At 36.1% G+C, this 21,070-nt stretch overlaps 1 protein-coding gene across 4 annotated transcripts in view; it reads right to left on the bottom strand.

The window, feature by feature from the left end:
- The window catches only part of MTMR2 (myotubularin related protein 2), a 108,508-nt gene that overhangs the window by 11,244 nt on the left and 76,194 nt on the right, over positions 1–21,070 (bottom strand). For all 4 annotated transcript variants that reach the window (XR_003001255.1, XM_024731318.1, XM_024731319.1 and 1 more), the window contains 4 exons: positions 17,051–17,200; positions 16,098–16,286; positions 5,089–5,274; positions 1,761–1,967 (listed from right to left, as the gene is read on the bottom strand). Coding sequence is in view for 3 of the 4 variants with exons in the window: in XM_024731318.1 (XP_024587086.1) it covers positions 1,761–1,967; positions 5,089–5,274; positions 16,098–16,286; positions 17,051–17,200 (732 nt within the window). In the remaining variant the exon portion in view is untranslated. The remainder of the gene's footprint in view (positions 1–1,760; positions 1,968–5,088; positions 5,275–16,097; positions 16,287–17,050; positions 17,201–21,070) is intronic.

Genomic DNA, 21,070 nt, shown 5'->3' with positions numbered 1-21,070 from the left:
CTTTTTTTTTTTTTTTTTTTTTTTTTTTTAATGGTCTTTTCATGGTAAGTACGTTTTATAGAGAACTGAAAAACATGAGCTATTTGAATAGATACTCCAGATGACCAATTTTATTTGACAGTTCAAGTTCAAAAGAGCAGAATACCTTTAAATGTCCATTTCTTCCAAGTTTTTTCATAAACACTGCTGGGAGCTACTGGATACTAACGGTTAACATTAGAGACAGCATCTGAGCAAACATATTTCAGAAAGTCTTTCAGCTAATCTAGGAAAATGCTGCCAAAAATCACACTCTCAGGGGCGTCAAGGCCTCTGAACAATCTTAATTCTCATCTCCAGATTTTCTAAACCTGCCCCTCCCTCGACTCTACTCCAGCCACACGCAGTCCCACCCAGTGTGAGACACACTCACCATTTGCTCACACTGCTCCTCTTTCCTGGGAAAATATTCCTGCTCCGCACCCTCTAAATTCTATGATTACAACTAACATATACCACAGATGGGCATACATGAGAACCAAGGCCTACAAGGTAACTGTTCCCAAGTTTGCTGATTCCAAATTTAGAGTTTAGCAGAAACACAGCTAAAAACCACTTGAATGTTTATTTAATTAAAAGCTACATGAATCTAAAGTATGTTGTAACAAAAAGTAAATACAAAAGCACAGTATCCTTTAAAAGGGACATAATAACCCCATTCCTCTATTTTAGGAACTACTACAGTTTTGGGTACCATACTTGTAGAAAGCCATGAGCAAAGTCGAGAGGACAAAGGGGAGGGTGCGGGGATTAGGATGAGAAAAGACTGAAGAAAACGGACATTTTGCCAGAACTGAAGATTATGACTGACACAGGAAGACAGCTACTTTCAAATATTTGCAGGGCTATCTTATTTGGATTGGTAGTCATATTTGTTCTTCTTATCTCCAAAGGGGAATGTAAGAAAATGAGAAGTAAATTTTAATTCACTATGAAGAAAAATTTGTAGTAGGTAGACTTTCTTCAGTGAGACTGGACAGCCTCAGGAAGGGACTTGCTGCTTATTTCTGGAGGTGTTAATGAAGAAACCAAACCACCATTTCACGGGGACACCAGAGAAGACATTCCCTGGACTCTGAGGCCTTTCCAACTTTTAGATTTGATACGAATGACAACATCAAAATAAATTTTAAGTCATATAGAGGGCACAAAAATTTGTCATTTCCATAAAACTAACTGTAACACTTTCCATACATATAGGTCATTAAGGGTAATAGAAAAGCTATTTTATTCCCAACTCTAAATTAAATTATTTTTTCTCTGTTATTTCTTTTAGGCCCAGTCTAAATTGTTTTAGACCCTGATCCTGTGTGAGTAGTGCTACTTTGTAGGCCTACTTTAAATTAAGAATAATAGGCCAGTCTCACGTTTTTTTAAGTCTACAGGAAAAGCTAGAAGCGCCCTGTAGCTCCGTAACAGCCCATGCTGCTCTGAACTATCATTTGAAGGTGGAAGTCACAGAAGGGTATCTCCTATTCCCGACAGAGAGTATGGAAGAGACTGGGCCAAGAGCCTGACCAACAGCTAACCCTGGCTCCAGACTGCAGAGCCACAGAAGGATAACCCAGTGCTTCCAAAACAAGCCCAAAGTTCTCTTGGGAAGTTTACCCATTAGAACAAAGGATCAGATTTAGACGAATATCTAGTGAGTAAAGGCATGATTTTCACACGCCTTACATGACATGCATATGTGATACACTGAGTCACGGTTCTTTACTCACAAGCTGAAATCGATGTCCAAAGCTTAGCCACTCTTTTTCTACAAGGACTTCAAATCCTCGGATGGTTCGGTAGTATCCATCCAACATGAGCATGGCCAGGGAGGTCAGCTGAGCTGTGCGATCCCAGCCATCACTGCAGTGGACTACCACAGACGTCTTTCCTGACTCTACTTTGTCAGCAATCCTAAGAGCCCCTGCAAGAATAAGCTGCGAACAGATTTTTTAAATTAATTTTTTAAAAAATTAAATGCTTCCTTCTTCAAAATTTACTAATAGAATTTTGTTCAGAGATGACTGTCTCAATACCACGTGGAGAAAAAAACATCAGTCTCTTCCCAGAAAGAATTTTTGTGAATGGTAGAAGATACATAAATTTTGCTTTTAAAACTAAAAAAAAACTCATAAATGCAGACTCCTATTAATCTACACAATGAAATATCCAAACAAAAGGTGGCTTTGAGTTCTAAACAAATCAAAAATATGAGTAAGAGGAAAGAAGGATTAAGTTCTAAAGAGATCTATTTCTGAGACTCTTCAAATATTCCAACATCATCCATTTAAATAAAAATAATACACCAACTTTAGTTTTACCTGTTATTTAAAACAATGATACTTAACCAAATTAGAATATGAAAGCCATAAAGTTGGATATTTTAAAATATTCTACAGCTTCTATAGCATTTATTCTACTGTTTTTATATACATCATATAGCATACAGCAAGCACAGTATAAAACTTCAGAGTAAGCTGCTTTTTTTGTATTAGTATGAATGGAAAATTCTGATCAGACCAATATATTACCATGTCAATTTAACTGGTATCTAAAATAATTTCAGGTTTTTTTTAAAATATGCAGAGACTGCAAAATAATTTACCTTTTCTGAAGCTGATCTTGAGTTAAAACTAGACAGAATTAGATGTAACCAATAAAGAAACACAAAGTATGGTATCCTTTAAAATGAACAATATAGCCACATTTTTCTCTGCAATGGCCGAATCATACTTAAAGAACAGCATGATTACACAAACATAGATAAGAATGAAAGAAAAGATATACTAGGCTTGGAGAATCTCATGATGACCTCCTTTTGATTATAACTGTAGGCATATTCTGGAAGTGGGGTACTCTGAAGCAATCTCAATCTTAACTATGCATCAGAGTCATTTGTGAGCATTAAAAAAAACAAACACCTGGTCCCCATTCTCCACTAATCCTAACTTACTATTTTAAATAACTTCTACCTAAAATTCAAATGTATATCCAAACTTACACATCACTGACCCAAAGGATTAAAACAGCTGGAGAGTTAAGACAGACAGGAAAGAATTATCCAAAGTGGTCATCTTCATTGATTCATTGATTGATTCATTCATTCAAAAGATAAACATTTACGGAGTCCCCTACCATGTGGCTCCAGGTGTTGGAAATAGAGCAGCAAACAGAACAAAGTGCTGGCTTAACGAAGTTTACATTCTACTTAGGTGAGGCCAGCCAGGTGCAAATAAGGAAAGAAATACACAGTGTGTCAGAGGGCAGTAAGTGAAAAAGCACCATCTAGGTCTAGGGAGTGCTGGCAGAACTGCTATTTTATATGGAGTGGTTGGGAAAGGCATCTTTGAGAAAGTGATATTTGAGCAGAGATTTAAAGAAAGTAAGTGGGTAAGCCTGGCAGATGTGAGGACTGGGGGAGGAGAAAGTGGTCCAGACACAACTGTACCTCTTAAACTTCTAAGGAAACTTATTTCGGTTACAGCCAGATTTTTTTTTTTGTGTGTGTGGTATGCGGGCCTCTCACTGTTGTGGCCTCTCCCGTTGCAGAGCACAGGCTCCAGACGCGCAGGCTCAGCAGCCATGGCACACAGGCCTAGCCACTCCACGGCGTGTGCGATCTTCCTGGACCGGGGCACGAACCCGTGTCCCCTGCATCGGCAGGCGGACTCCCAACCACTGCGCCACCAGGGAAGCCCTATAGCCAGATTTTTGGAGAGAATGTTGTACCTGCTAAAAATTGACCTGGAACTTACAGAATGCTGCAATTTACGTTAGTTCTGAATCAAGTCTTATGGTTTTCTACTTATACATCATACAATGTAATAGATGGTCCCGTGACTATTCTCTTTAACAAAAGAGTGTGTATACACTTTGCTACATTCAAGCTTCTATGTTTCTAGAAGAGAAACAGTAATCAAAATAGTCTGTAATTGTCATTAGGTCAATTTAGCTTTCAATTCTTAGTTTTAGAGGTTTTAATGTGAGTACAATCTGCTCCTTCTTAACATGAAAAATCTCATTTCCATTTATTTCATAATATAAATATATGCGGTTATATATATTATAGAAATCTATATTTTGGTAAGGTATCTTACTGAAATTCAGACACTATCTGAAAATATATGTAACTATATTAACTGAAATAACATTTGGTGCTTCAAACATTATATATATTGGGCTTCCCTGGTGGCGCAGTGGTTGGGAGTCCGCCTGCCGACGCAGGGGACACAGGTTCATGCCCTGGTCCGGGAAGATCCCACACGCTGTGGAGTGGCTAGGCCCGTGAGCCATGGCCGCTGAGCCTGCGCGTCCGGAGCCTGTGCTCCGCAACGGGAGAGGCCACAACAGTGAGAGGCCCACGTACCGCAAAAAAAAACCAAAAACAAAAACATTATATATATTAACATATTAGGCAAGCTAGGGTTCACACGGTAGTCTCCAAATCATTTAGCATTCAAATGGTATCCTTCATTTAACTATTTCACCTCATGTGCCTGACCAGAATGGTTTTCACAAGCCATGCAACGATTATTTATTGAGTGCTTTATTCATATCATATAGTGCTGCCCTGGCTCCTGAGGGGACAAAGAAGAAATATGATTTAGCCTGTCCTACTCTCCATGAATTAGCAATATATGTTGGGTGACACACAAAAGTAATTAAATCAAGTGCATGGTAACACCTGATTAGCTGGAAAGCAAAAGTAAAGTGAAAAGTTCAGAGAAAATGAAAACGAATGCAATCTGGGAAGACTTCATGGAAGAAATGAAATATGAGCTGGGATCTGAAGAATGGGCAGAATTCAGATAGGATGGGAAAGAGAGGGAACAAAAGAAGTACAACTGAACCAAATGCATAATATAGAAAATTAATTCATTCAGGCACCAAAACTTAAAAGTAGTTCTAATTATCAAAGCAGTTATCAATTTTTCACTGTTTAAAAAGGTACTTTCATCTTGATTTCAATTGTAAGAAAAGAGCCGATATAGACAAAAGGGCAGAGAAAGTCCTTGTTTGATATCCTATGATAGTTTAAAGAAATAATAACATACCCACCTTAATATGCTCTAGCCAGTGAGTAGATTCCAAGTTAGACAACCAGTGGGTCTCCTCAATGTTGGGGTACACAATCTCCTTAAGTTTTCGTAAAGATTCTCTCATAACATGGATATTGTGGATATCTAGAAAAACTAGTTCTGCATTTTGATAGGCATCTTCACTTTCATAACCTCCACCTTTTGCCTGGAAAAAAAAAAGCAAACATCACAGGAAATTATAAATGAATGCACATCCATTGTATGTTGACATCCCCAAGAATGCCACAAAATATCCAATAGAATCAAAGACGATACACATTACTGATGGATAGGAAAACTCCACGGGAAAATGTGGCTGGCTCAAGGCAACTTAACACAACCACGCTCTATCACATGTTCTTCATAAAACAAGAATATACTCTCACCCTGACTTCCTTTTGTTAAAATTATATGTGATAACATAAATGAAGGTAAAATTTCCCTATCCATATTTCAAGTCCTACTCAAACATAATTTCATAAAGAAGACTGAAGTCACCAGACCAGCAAGCTCCATGTGCAGGGACTAGTTTACCCCTGGCCCATGCTTCTTCACCTCCCTTCCTCTTCACCTCATTTTAATCTTAATATTTGTAAAGCCCTTTGCAATCATAGTGACTGGCTTCTAGTATAACCACACAACTACTATTAAATAAGAAGACTGAACAAGTATAAAAGCACAGAGTACTATAGTATAATACTATCACTATATTCAAAGATGTAAATCTACAAGTACAGAACAGAATGAGAAATATTTGGTGTTCACAATAAGCTATGGCTGGAGAACTAAATTTTTCTGGATTGAATCTTTCTCTATTTTAAGAAAATATTCTCCTACCTTATGTATAAAATATGCATCCTGTCTTATGTATAAAAGCATGCTTCTTAGAGCACTAATGGAAAAAAAATTAGGAAGATACAGGAACAGCCACTGTAGTTACACAAAATTAAGAGATTACACCTTTGAAAACAACAAAACTCACCTCTTAACCAACAACAAATTACCAAAGGAAGTTCAAGTTTCCGTTCTGACACTGATAGTCTGGGAAATAGTTTGGAGTTAAGAATGGTACAGGTACAAAATTAACAGTGTTTCATTAAGTACCTGTTAACACGGATTACTTCTGGAGAGTGGGATAGGACAGGCAAGGGGTAAAGGGACGTTCAAATTTGTTGCAACAAATCCTAGAAACATGGCAGTAGTAGCAACTACACAGAACCTGTCACAAAAACACACAGAATGAAAATGCTCTGGAATCAGATAGTTATACAACTTTATGAATATAATAAAAACACTGAAATACATACTTTAAAAGAGTGCATTTTATGGTGTGTGTTATATTTCAATATAACTGATATTTTAAAAAATAGAGCAACTAGATAGTAAAACCAAAAACACACAAAAATCATTCAAGACAGAACTGAAGGACAAAGCATTCCATCAAACCCCAAAACCACCAACAGTCACAAGATCTAGATGCTATCGGCGAATGTGTGAAGGAACAAATGGATATAAGATGGACTGGAGAACAAGAGATTCACAAGAGAGTCTTATAATTTGTAGTGTTTGTTCTGCTTCCTTGTTTTAGCTTTCTTCCTCCAGAACTACAGGGAAGAACAACAGATCAATCTAAGAAGTACCACTGAAACCAGGAAGGGTTCTGTCCAGTCTAACAGCCGAGTTACTAGAGAAACTCAGAAATGAAATGAGACTTGGGAACAAATTAGAAATAAAAGAAAAAAAATCAGAAATAAAGACTAAATTAGAAGAAACTCAAGAGCAAATAAACACAATGGATATTAAATTAAAAGAAATAGAGAGTGAAAAGCAAAATATAAAACCAGAACAGGAATAGAAAGCATAAAAAGGATTCAAGAGAAAGTGGCAAATGATGAAGATAGGCAAAGAAGAGCCAGCACAGGAATAACAGGAGTCCAGAAGAAGCAAGCCATACATGGAAATGAAACAAATACTAAGAACTATGATTAAAGAAAAAATTCATGAAATTTTTAAATTGGAAATTACCAATTAAAATAGCGTACATGCATACTTGATAATATAGACCCAGAACACAAAACATGAAGACATATTCTGGCAAAATAACTGGACTTCAAAGAAAAAGAAAAAACAAAATCTTTCACAAATCCAAGTAAAAAGAGTGACTTAGAAGGAAAGGAAATTTAGTTTATCATCAGACTTTGAAAATTTATGCCAAAAAAAGCAACATATTTAAGACATTCAATAAAATCAAATGTAAGCCAAGAATTTTATGCCCAGCAAAACTAACTCAAATATAAAGGACATAAAGCTGCTATCAGCATACAAATACTCAAAATATAGTTCTTATGAGCCTTGCTGAAATATTTACAAGAGAACAACTCCAGACAAAAAAAAAAGACCAGAAAGACATCCATATAAGAATTGGTTATTGGCACAAAATATTTAGCTACTTGTAGAAGTCAGAGGTAAAAGGCAAAAAGTATGTGTACAAAAGGGAGACTATGTAAAGTCTACACATGCTCTGATGACATAAATATAATCAATTATTTTAAAATGGGAGAAAATGGAAAAAAATTTAACTTTTCAGTAAATGTACTGGTGATGATACTATTAATACTGTTATTCTAAGACCATGGTAGGATAAAGCAAATGAGTTATGTAGCATACTAATGTTATTATCCCCTCTGTCTTTGAGAATCGGGATTTCTGGTGTGGAAGGAAGGAGATACACATGTAACTTAGAAGAAGTATTGTAAAAACTCTAGCACTGAATTTAAATTGAAAGCACCAGTATGAACTCATGAGGTATAATACTTTATCTTTAAAAACATTTGTTTCCTAGCTCTATCCACTGAAAAGACTTAGAAATTAGACCAACCCAGTAGCAAATAATTATCCTTAGCACCCAGATTATGGTTTGAAATACCATTTCCTACTAACAGAAACCAGAACTTCTTAGAGAAATGGCTATTCTAAGCCTGCGGCAGGAAACACACAAGATTTCCTGATGAGTCTGGTATACCTTGTCATACCAGATAGCAAAGATTACTATGGTTATGTCAAAAGAACTCAGGAGATAACTTGAAAAGTGCCCCTCAGACCAAAGGTGGGAATGTTTTTTTTCAAAAATACCATCTGCAATGAATTAGAAATTGTTGACTACATATAAATACATGCATTCATAATGACACTTAAAAAAATTAGTCACCCTCATGGGATGGTAGGGAGTAAATTCATTATTGGGAAAACTGATAAATAAGGAAAAAGAATCAAGCACTTATCCTGGCTTTCTTATATGAACTGAACTGCTGGTTAACCAAAATTTAGATAAGAGAAAGTGTTTCTTTACAGAAAGAGTTCAACTAAGCTGAAAAGGAAATCATGAAATCAGAATATCACCATCTGGCAACCCCAGTGAATTAACACATCTCGGTACGGAGCATGAACAGCTGCTGATATCCCAAAAAGAAGAATCAGCCACAAATTATGCGCCTCCTGATATATCCCCTATAGCCTTGCCAAAGGAGTTGAACCTGAATCTGAATAAACCTCTGAATTCATGTGAAGGAAATTCAGAGAACAGAAGAAAGTTGAACCATACCATAATACAACTGGCAAAACCTGGACTGTGGAAAACTCTACAATAAAATATATTGGAGTGAAGGAGGGAGGGAAGGAGAAAGGAAGGGCAAGGGGAAGACTATAGATGAAGAGAGACTTAAAAGACATATCAAATACAATACTTGAAAAGGCAAGGCTAAGAGTCTAGAGATGTATACACTTCATTAATAAAAGTATAAAGTAATGTATGAAGACTACTATAAAAGTTAGGATAGTGGTTACTTTTAGCAGGGGTAGAAGGTAAATTTAATTGCGGTAGGGCACACATGGAAGACTTAGTGGCTAGTACAGTTTTAATTCTTGATACGGCTCATGGTGCAAAAGCAGCTGTCATATTCACACTGACAAAGCTATAAAAAATGTTCTTACTATGAAGGTAAAAAAATACTTGTTGCACAAGGATATATACTTTTGCAAATTTTAAAAGGGAGATGGTGGGGATATTGGGTGAAGGTAGTAAAAAAAGGCAAACTTCCAGTTAAAAGATAAGTAAGTAGTGCTGATGTAATGTACAACATGATGACTATAGTCAACAATACTATATTGTATATTTGAAAGTTGCTGAGAGTAGACTTTGAAAATTCACAAGGAAAAAAAATGTAACTGCGTGAGGTGATGGATGTTAACTAAACTTAGGGGGGTGATCATTTCACAATATATGCATATATCAAATCATTATGTTGTACACCTCAAACTTACGCACTTTTCTATGTCAATTATATCTCAATAAAACGGCAGGAAAAAATATATCAAACTGGTAAACTAACCTTCCTGAAGAATGCTGGCAATATACAACAAAACTTTTAAAAATATGCATACTTTAAACTATGATATAGTAATGGTATATCTACGAAACTATTTTATGGAAATAAAGATGCCAACAAAAGATACTTATTTTAGCTATATTTAAAATACTAAATACTTAAACGCCTAATATTAGTAGAATGATTAACTGCACAATGATATAGCTGTATGATGAGTACTATTAAAGTTATTTCAGGGATATTTCATGAAAAGAAATAATTCATATAGAGAGGAAAAACAATGAAAACTAACAATACATAAATGCACAGAACAGTGGGAGAAAATATATCAAAGATTAGTGATTATAAGTGATTTTTATTTCTTTGCTTTGTCTATGCCTTCCTAGATTTTTGTTGTCTATCACATATCAGAAAAATGTCCCAATAGATAAAATATATCAGAGTCTTTTAAAAAAAGAGGGATTTCTGTAGTGAAATATGCATGGGAATGACTTAAAAAATAAGACGACACCAAGACAAATATTAATCAAACTATCAAAAACTAAATACAAAGAAAAAATATTAAAAGCAGCAAGGGAAAAACAACAAATAACATACAAGGGAATCCCCATAAGGTTAACAGCTGACGGCTGATCTTTTGCTGAAACTTTGCAAGCCAAAAGGGAGTGGCAGGACATATTTAAAGTGATGAAACAGAAAAACCTACAACCATGATTCTCTACCCAGCAAGGATCTCATTCAGATTCGATGGAGAAATTAAAACCTTTACAGACAAGCAAAAGCTAAAAGAACTGAGCACCACCAAACCAGCTTTATAACAAATGCTAAAGGAACTTCTCTACACAGGAAACACAAGAGAAGGAAAAGACCTACAATAACAAACCCAAAACAATTAAGAAAATGGTAATAGTAATATACATATCAATAATTACCTTAAAAGTAAATGGATTAAATACAGACTGAAAGCGAGGGGATGGAAAAAGATATTCCATGCAAATGGAAATCAAAAGAAAGCTGGAGTAGCAATTCTCATACTGGACAAAATAGACTTTAAAATAAAGACTATTACAAGACACAAAGAAGGACACTACATAATGATCAAGGGATCAGTCCAAGAAGAAGATATAACATTTGTAAATATTTATGCATCCAACACAGGAGCACCTCAATAAGTAAGGCAAATGCTAACAGCCATAAAAGGGGAAATCGACAGTAACACAATCATAGTAGCGGACTTTAACACCCCACTTTCACCAGTGGACAGATCATCCAAAATGAAAATAAATAAGGAAAACACAAGCTTTAAATGATACATTAAACAAGATGGACTTAATTGATATTTATAGGACATTCCATCCAAAAACAACAGAATACACTTTCTTCTCAAGTGCTCATAGAACATTCTCCAGGATAGATCATATCTTGGGTCACAAGTCAAGCCTTGGTAAATTTAAGAAAATTGAAATCGTATTAGGTATCTTTTCCGACCACAATGCTATGAGACTAGATACCAGTTACAGGAAAAATCTGTAAAAAATACAAACACATGGAGGCTAAACAATACACTACTAAATAACCAAGAGATCACTGAAGAAATCAAAGAAGAAATCAAAAAATACCTAGAAACGAATGATAATGAAAACACGATGACCCAAAACCTTTGGGATGCAGCAAAAGCAGTTCTAAGAGGGAAGTTTATCGCAATACAATCCTACCTCAAGTAACAAGAAAAATCTCAAATAAACAACCTAACCTTACACCTAAAGCAATTAGAGAAAGAAGAACAAAAAACCCCCAAAGATAGCAGAAGGAAAGAATCATAAAGATGAGACCAGAAATAAATGAAAAAGAAATGAAGGAAATGATAGCAGAGATCACTATAACTAAAAGCTGTTTCTTTGAGAAGATAAACAAAACTGATAAACCATTAGCTAGACACCAAGAAAAAAAGGGAGAAGACTCAAGTCAACAGCATTAGAAATGAAAAAGGAGAAGTAACAATTAACGCTGCTGAAATACAAGGGATCATGAGAGATTACTACAAGCAACTGTATGCCAATAAAATGGACAACCTGGAAGAAATGGACACATTCTTAGAAAAGCACAACCTTCCGAGACTGAACCAGGAAGAAATAGAAAATACGAACAGACCAATCACAAGCACTGAAATTGAGACTGTGATTAAAAATCTTCCAACAAACAACAGCCCAGGACCAGATGGCTTCACAAGCGAATTCTATCAAACATTTAAAGAAGAGCTAACACCTATCATTCTCAAACTCTTTCAAAATACAGGAGAGGGAGGAACACTCCCAAACTCATTCTACAAGGCCACCATCACCCTGATACCAAAACCAGACAAAGACGTCACAAAGAAAGAAAACTACAGGCCAATATCACTGATAAACACAGATGCAAAAATCCTCAACAAACTACTAGCAAACAGAATCCAACAGCACATTAAAAGGATCATACAACATGATCAAGTGGGGTTTATCCCAGGAATGCAAGGATTCTTCAATATACGCAAATAAATCTATGTGATACACCGTGTTAACAAATTGAATGATAAAAACCATATGATAATCTCAATAGATGCAGAAAAAGCTTTCAACAAAATTCAACACCATTTATGATAAAAACTCTCTAGAAAGTAGGCATAGAGGGAACTTATCTCAACATAATAAAGGCCATATATGACAAACCCACAGCCAACATCGTTCTCAATGGTGAAAAACTGAAACCATTTCCTCTAAGATCAGGAACAAAACAAGGTTGTCTGCTCTCACCATTATTATTCAACATAGTTTCGGAAGTTTTAGCCACAACAATCAGAGAAGAAAAAGAAATAAAAGGAACCCAAATTGGAAAAGAAGAAGTAAAGCTGTCACTGTTTTCAGATGACATGAGAATACACAGAGAATCCTAAAGATGCTACCAGAGAACTACTAGAGCTAACCAATGAATTTGGTCAAGTAGCAGGATACAAAATTAATGCACAGAAATCTCTTGCAGTCCTATACACTAATGATAAAAAAAATCTGTAAGAGAAATTATGGAAACACTCCTATTTACCACTGCAACAAAAAGAATAAAACACCTAGGAATAAACCTACTTAAGGAGACAAAAGACCTGTATACAGAAAACTATAAGACACTAAGGAAAGAAATTAAAGATGATACAAACAGATGGAGAGATATACCATGTTCTTGGATTAGAAGAATCAACATTGTGAAAATGACTATACTACCCAAAGCAATCTACAGATTCAATGCAATCCCTGTGAAACTATCAATGGTATTTTTCACAAAACTAGAACAAAAAATTTCACAGTTTGTATGGAAATACAAAAGACCTGGAACAGCCAAAGCAATCTTCAGAAAGAAAAACGGAGCTGGAGGAATCAGGCTCCCGGACTTCAGACCATACTACAAAGCTACAGTAATCAAGACAGTATGGTACTGTCACAAAAACAGAAATATAGATCAATGGAATAGAAGAGAAAGTCCAGAGATAAACCCACGCACATATGGTGACCGTACTTTTTTGGCTCAGCGGCCATGGCTCACGGGCCCAGCCGCTCTGCGGAATGTGGGATTTTCCCAGCCCGGAGCACAAACCCGTGTCCCCTGCATCAGCAGGTGGACTCTCAACCTTTGCGCCACCAGGGAAGCCCTCATGACCGTACTTTTGATAAAGGAGGCAAGAATATACAATGGAGAAAAGACAGACTCTTCAATAAGTGATGATGGGAAAACTGGAAATCTACATGTAAAAGAATGAAATCAGAACACTCCCTAACACCATACACAAAAATAACTCAAAATGGATTAAAGACCTAAATGTAAGGCCAGACACTATCAAACTCTTAGAGGAAAACATACGCAGAACACTCTTTGACATAAATCACAGCAAGATCCTTTCTGACCCACCTCCTAGAGAAATGGAAATAAAAACAAAAATAAACAAATGGGACCTAATGAAACTTAAAAGCTTTTTGCACAGCAAAGGAAACCATAAATAAGATGAAAAGTCAACCCTCGGAATGGGAGAAAATACTTGCAAATGAAGCAATTGACAAAGGATTAATCTCCAAAATTTACAAGAAGCTCATGCAGCTCAATATCAAAAAAACAAGCAACCCAATCCAAAAATGGGCAGAAGACTTAATTAGACATTTCTCCAAAGAAGATATACAGATTGCCACCAAACACATGAAAGGATGCTCAACATCACTAATCATTTTAGAGAAATGCAAATCAAAACTACGATGAGGTATCACCTCACACCAGTCAGAATGGCCATCATCAAAAAATCTACAAACAATAAATGCTGGAGAGGGGGTGGAGAAAAGGGAACCCTCTTGCACTGTTGGTGGGAATGTAAACTGATACAGCCAGTATATACGGATAATAGTATGGAGGTTCCTTATAAAGCTAAAAATAGAACTACCATACCACCCAGCAATCCCACTAATGGGCATATATGCTGCAAAAACCGTAATTCAAAATGAGTCATGTACCACAATGTTCATTGCAGCTCTATTTACAATAGTCAGGACATGGAAGCAACCTAGCTGTCCATCAACAGATGAATGGATAAAGAAGATGTGGCACATATATACAATGGAATATTACTCAGCCATAAAAAGAAACGAAATTGAACTATTTGTAGTGAGGTGGATGGACCTAGAGTCTGTCATACAGAGTGAAGTCAGTCAGAAAGAGAAAAACAAATACCATATGCTAACACATATATATGGAATCTAAAAAAAAAAAAAAAATTGTCAGAAGAACCTAGGGGCAAGATGGGAATAAAGATGCTGACCTACTAGAGAATGGACTTGAGGATACGGGCAGGGGCAAGGGTAAGCTGTGACAAAGTGAGAGAGTGTCATGGACATGTATACACTACCAAACATAAAATAGCTAGCTAGTGGGAAGCAGCTGCATAGCACAGGGAGATCAGCTCGGTGCTTTGTGACCACCTAGAGGGGTGGGATAGGGAGGCTGGGAGGGAGGGAGATGCAAGAGGGAGGAGATATGGGGATATGTGTATATGTATAGCTGATTCACTATGTTATAAAGCAGAAACTAACATACCATTGTAAAGCAATTATACTCCAATAAAGATGTTAAAAAAAAAAAAGATGAGGAATGTAGTATTTTGCTCTACCCCCTTTTCTGCCTTATACGCCTCTCTCCATCTCTCATCCTAGATAACATCTTAAGTCTCATTCCTGCTAATTCATGGTATAAGGTTTACAGAAGGGAACAAGTAATTACTGGAAAAATACATGCCAGTCTCTGGGGTACCAGCTTCATATACACATTGCCTCATTTCTCCTTTAAGGGGAAATACTTACAGTTTAACAGAGAATGTCTGAAATTCACAATGTCCTCAAAACACTAAATAGGACAGAAATAATTAGGTACATGATCCATAATTTAATTTAAGGATGGTCACCCCAGCTCTGTTTATAATAGCAAAAAAAAAAAAGAAAGAACCTAAATATCCAAAAACAATCGGTGTTAGTAATTATCATGTTACAGATATTTATTGGCATAGAAAGAAACAGCACCAATTAAAAAAAGGAAATTGCAATTATCCCATTCTGTCTCAAATATATGTGTGCACGCATCTGCACATAGGCCTGGATGTATAACCGAGATTTAATGGTGTTTCTCTCTTATTTAGTTATAGGATTTGGGGTGTTTTAGTTTTGGGGGGGCTTTTGGGGTTTTTTCTGCTTGTATGTGAGGCAATTTTTTAAAGCTAAATTGCATCTCTTCTCTTTCCTTCTCCTATGGTAGATTTTGTCAACTGGACTAGAATTTCTAGTTCCACAATGCTAATATTTATTCTATAGCAGAAATCAGGACCACTGCTCCAGCTAACTGCAAGTTTTCAGCCTGAATAGCTTGTACAGGTGGAGAGCTGCCAGAAGAGGGCAGCACTGGTCACTGAGAACACTGCATGATTTCTACAACAGTGCTGTGCAGACTTCTTTTGTCAGTCACAAGCTCAGTTTATTGTCCAGTTTGGAGAAGGGAAAGAGAAACTAGTAATTGATGAATACCTATTTCTTACATAAGTAAGCAGGATTATGCACTATTTTTTATCAGGTGAGTTTTGCCCCTAAAACAACCCTGTTAGTTATTATGATTCTCATTTCACAAATAAGCAAATTAAAGTTACTAAAAAGATTAAATAACTGACTCCACATTATGCTGGGATTGACATGTACACACTGCTATATTTAAAACAGATAGCCAATAAGGACCTACTGTATAGCACACGGAACTCTGATCAATATTCTGTAATAACCTAAACGGGAAAAGAATTTGAAAAAGAATAGATACATTTATATGTATAAATGAGTCACTTTGCTGTATACCTGAAACTAATACAACATTGTTAATCGAGTATACTCCAATATAAAATAAAAAAAAAATTTTTTAAGTTATACTATCAAGTAGAAGAGCCAGGATTAGAATCTACACTTTTATCATTGAAAAGCCCAAAGTCTTTCTAGTGCACTGTGGCTCCCACCAATCTCATGAAACTGTAACTATAATCTTAATTACTGGAAGATGATCTCACCTTATTGGCAACAGCATTAACACTTGGCCGGGCGTCAAATATAAACATCTTATGAGATTGGGCATTGGAGTCCATAATGGCTTGAAGGTATTTTTCATCTTCTTTGCTTCGCTTCCCACTTACCCCTACCATGGGCTGGCTACACCGAGTGATTGTGGCTTGACTTTCAGGATGAATCCATGATAAAACCTTAATGGGGGGAAAAAAGTGGCAACACACCCTTTACATGCTTCTCTGTTTATAATCCTTCTGAAAATCATTACTCTATAAAACTCTGCTTTCTAATTGGATTCAAAGGCTAGCCATAAAATGATATACGAGGCTGCTATGAAAATCATCACCTTTCTTTCAAGCCAATACTAGCATGTGGAAAACTTGGTCTAATTCATTAATCAGATATTGATTTATGAAAGTCACTGATTACTGGAAGTATGGTCTCTAGAAAAAAAATAGATTAAAAGGGGGCTAAGTAAACCCCACTTTTAAAGTCTGAGTACTGTATCAGCAAAACTGTCCAACTATAAAGTCTTCAGAATCTGAATTTTTGTACCTAAAATTATTTGAGCTATCTTTCTAGAACACAGTAATTCATCACAAATTTGTAAAGTTTTCTTCTTTCTAGGATTTAAAGGAAAAAAAGCATTTATCACCATGACCAAAGATGTAAAATAAGATAAAGAAATAGTGAATACAGAGCCAACTTTGTTTTCAAGTTAAGAACCATGCAATTCTGTGCAGCTCTCTAATATCCATCTCAAATTCTCCAGAAACGTCTTTAGTCTAAGTCTTTCCTCTGGTTTTCATTTTATTAAATAACACATTCTCTAATATCCCCAGAGAAGACCTGCCACTGTAGCTATTTTTAATCCTGCAACCATTCTCCCATTTGTCATCCTCATCATTATGTGAAGTACAAAAGCAATGGGAAAGTTTCAGCACAGCTTCGCACTTACTGGGATACGGCCCCGTGATCTGAAGGATGCCACTCTCTTTAATTCTTCATCAGGAATATTTGCCGGCACAACCAAGAGGGCAGGGTATGTATCACAAAGCTCATACCGCTCATTTATCTTTGTTATTCTCCAGCTTTCATTTGGAATTCCCTACATGTGAAATAAAACATAAGACAAATTACTGCCCAACAAAAATATTTTAAAACATCAGAACAGAAGCCTCCTATTCAACTTCTCTTTTCTCCACTATCTACCACTTAAGTTGTTGGAATAGTTATTGTCTGCCTGTGGTGACCAGGCTTTTAGGATGACATATTCTAACACAGGGATCTGTGTTCATTTTGGCATTCAATTTTATGTTAATAGATTTATTAAATCATTAAATACTGACTGAGTGTTGGGTCTGTCCTAAGCACATCAAATGAAAAGCAAGGAAACAGTAAGACTGAAAATGTTCTTGTCTTTAAAAAGAACACAGTCTCATACAGTTTGACTGGTGAGTAATTCTGCTGCCATTCATCTATACAAAGAAATTGCTGAGGGCAGGCACCAAGAGTCCACCAGAATGTTACGTACATGTTTATCACGTATATACCTAAAGTGAATTTTACAGTATTAATAAAATGTTGCTGATGTAAAACATATTAAAAAAAACAAGGAAGTAATAGAAGGCAAAACCATAAAAAAACAGGCAAGAGAAACACTTAAAACAAGTTTTTAAAAACACACCAATTATTAAACTCATTTGGTCCTTAAATATTTGCCATATTTATAACTAGTATACCACTTCACATATAGGAGTACTTAATAAGACACTTTAAAATTTCCATCCTCCATTCCATAGAAAATAAAGCCATTACATTAAATGGCTGGAATTAAGAAAATACATATATTTTTAATTTTATTACTTCTGACAACTCAATAAACTGAAAAAGACAAAACTGAAAGAAACCAAATTACAGAAAAAAAAAAACATTTATTGAGCACCTACTATGTGCAGGCACTATGCTCCCCCCACACATATATTACTGTATTCAGGTTTCATTACTGTCATTTTATAGATGAAGAAATTGTGGCACAAACTGTAACTTGACCAAAGAAAGTTGTAAAGAATTCCACGTACATTCTAAAACTATCCTTTTAATTAAAAAAGTACATTGTGCCTCAAGAAAAATTTTACTATCCTGGTTCACAAAATTGTTATAAAAATCTGAAATCAAAGGGCAGGAGGTACTCTCCTTTAAAGGGGTATTTCTAAAGCTGTTGCCGAACACCCAGGAGGATATTAAAATTAAGAAAGGAAAATTCCCTTCCAGTAATCATGTGATAAATATTATCAAGAGTTTCCACCTATCCCTAGCCAAGGTCTCTCTTCATTAATGCCTTAAATACTATTTACCCCATTTAATTAGCCTGGTCCCAACTTGCTTCCTATGATCTACATCTCTCCTTCCCTCCTGCTTTCCTCAACTTTCTAGATAACTGTTCAGGTAAGATCCTTACTTATTTCCAGAAATAAAAAAAAGGTTTAAGTAAGAGATGTTTAAAATAAATGTTCATGCTATAATAAAAAATGTACAATGAAAAAAATGAATTCGTAAGTTTATAGAGTTGGTACTCAACCAAGAAACTTGGATACCACCTCTAACTCTCCCTCACCCTCTACTTCCAATGAATGACTAATTTTTATGATTTTTTTCTTCCAAAAGTGCCTGAAAAAAGTTTGCTCATGTCTCTCAATCTTCACTGTCACTTCCCTAATTCAGGCCATTGTCACTTCCCTAATTCGGGCCATTGTCACTTCTCTTCTGTCCCTCTGCAATCCATTCTCCACACTGCCTCAAAATTCTTTTAAGATGCAAAAGCTAACACATCATTCTTCTGCCTAAAAACTATCAATGGCTACCTATTCCTTTTCATATAAAGTATAGAATCCTTTATGGGACTTGGCAAAGACCTTCACACTCCTGCTTTCCCCAGACTGATCTCTGGCCACTCTAAACTCTAGTCTAGCCTATACCAAACACCTTCAGTTTCCAGATGGCTTCATATTCTATCACCGGAGTACCTGCTCTATTATTCACAATATTCACCACGGTGTATTTTGATTGTTAGTTTACTTCTTTGAATCCTTCATTAAACATATGTTCTTTGGGAGTCAGGAGTGTGTCTTTCTGTTTTAGCCACTAGTACACAGTAGGTGCTACATGAATTTGATGAATGAATGAATATGTGAATCAATAAAATCAATGAACCACAAGGAAGCTCCTACAAGAAGCAAAATTAGTTTCTGAAGTTTTCTTAGAAAATATGGAGTCAAAGCTGAGAGGGTCAGATCTCCTGAGATCCTAGTGTACCATCTTTAACACAGGTAGGTAACTCCCATCTCTCTCTCACTGCCTTCCCATATCCTTGAAAAATCACTACCAGGGAGAACTGTTACCACTGAGGTGGTATCATATTCTTCAGAAAAATGGATGGGTGGGAGTAGAATCATTGACTTAAATTACCTTAATGGCTATTGTCCTCCTCATTCTTAGAGAAGCTGACACACCTAACTGCACTAAAGAAGTGCCTTCCAAGCAGAAAACTGGAGTTGGCTAGTCAGCATATACACTCTTTGTAGACAGTGCTAAAGATATAAGGACAACTGTTGATCTCTGGCATACATCTTTCTTCTCTCCATGCAAATCACTGCCCTTCAGTTAATGTAACCATTTGTCAGTCAATTTACAACCAAATTAACTGGATTATAGCTTTCCCTAGTTACTTACATTCCAGTTCTGAGGATAAATTCTGTTTTCCTTTACTGTACTTGAGTGCTCTCCAAATTTGTTAAGCAAGGTATCTACCATATGATTATTTCTGCAGAAGACCATGCTCATTTTCTATATACTGATTTTTACTATTTTAGCAACTTGATGATTTCTCTTGACCTTATCCACAAATTTCAGGGTCCTCTGTATAATCACTACATGTGTCAAGAGAAAATTAAAGAAATACTCTCTTATACAACAAACAAATGGTTACTAACAGCTTTGCCCATTTAAAAAATATATAATCTAATTTCTTTAGGCACTATAAGGTATAGTTCCACAAATTTAATGTGGTTTTCATTTTGTGTTTCAGCGGCAGCACACAAGAAGCCAACCAATCATGACTTCTGTATTTAGAGCTTTACAATGTAACAAATATAATAATAATCATTTGGATCGATTTCTATGGTTTATAATGTGCCTTTCTGTATATCACGAATCCTTCAAACAATCCTATAAGGCAGTTCCTATCACCAAGTAAAAAATAAAGGCACTGTGACATGAGTGACTCATTCAACAGCACATATCTAAGTGTTAGAGCTAAGCAAGTGCCAGAGGTATGATTCAAAACTGAGTCTTCTAAATGATCTGGAATTAGATTGTGGTGATAGCTGCACAACCTTATGAATATGTTAAAAAACAGTGGTGTAGGGCTTCCCTGATGGCGCAGTGGTTTAGAGTCCACCTGCTGATGCAGGGGACACGGGTTCGTGCCCCGGTCCGGGAAGATCCCACATGCCGCGGAGCGGCTGGGCCCGTGAGCCATGGCCGCTGAGCCTGCGAGTCCGGAGCCTGTGCTCCACAATGGGAGAGGCCACAACAGTGAGAGGCCCGCGTACTGCAAAAACAAAAAAACAAACAAAAAAAAAACAGTGGTGTACACTTTAAAGTAGAAAATTTTATGGTATGTGAATTATATATCAATTTTAAAGAAAAAAAGAATAGAGAGGCCGTTTCGAGATGGTATAATCTCCAAAATATGTTAAATGAAAAAGAAGGGTACAGTGTGCACAGAACGCTATTATCTGCTTTAAAAAAATACTGTATACACATTATACAAGCTGTGTAGCATAAAATCTCTGAAAGGATATACGGGTAATGAGTAATATTATTTCCTAATGGGAGAGGAACTGGGATGGCTGGGGAACAATGCTGGCCAGAAGGGAAACCTTCCTTTCAGTATACCCTTTTATACCTTTTGAAT

This window comes from Neophocaena asiaeorientalis, unplaced genomic scaffold (genome assembly GCF_003031525.2).
Source record: "Neophocaena asiaeorientalis asiaeorientalis breed wild unplaced genomic scaffold, Neophocaena_asiaeorientalis_V1.1 scaffold143, whole genome shotgun sequence".
NCBI lineage: Eukaryota > Metazoa > Chordata > Mammalia > Artiodactyla > Phocoenidae > Neophocaena > Neophocaena asiaeorientalis.
This window is presented reverse-complemented; position numbering and strand designations above follow the sequence as displayed.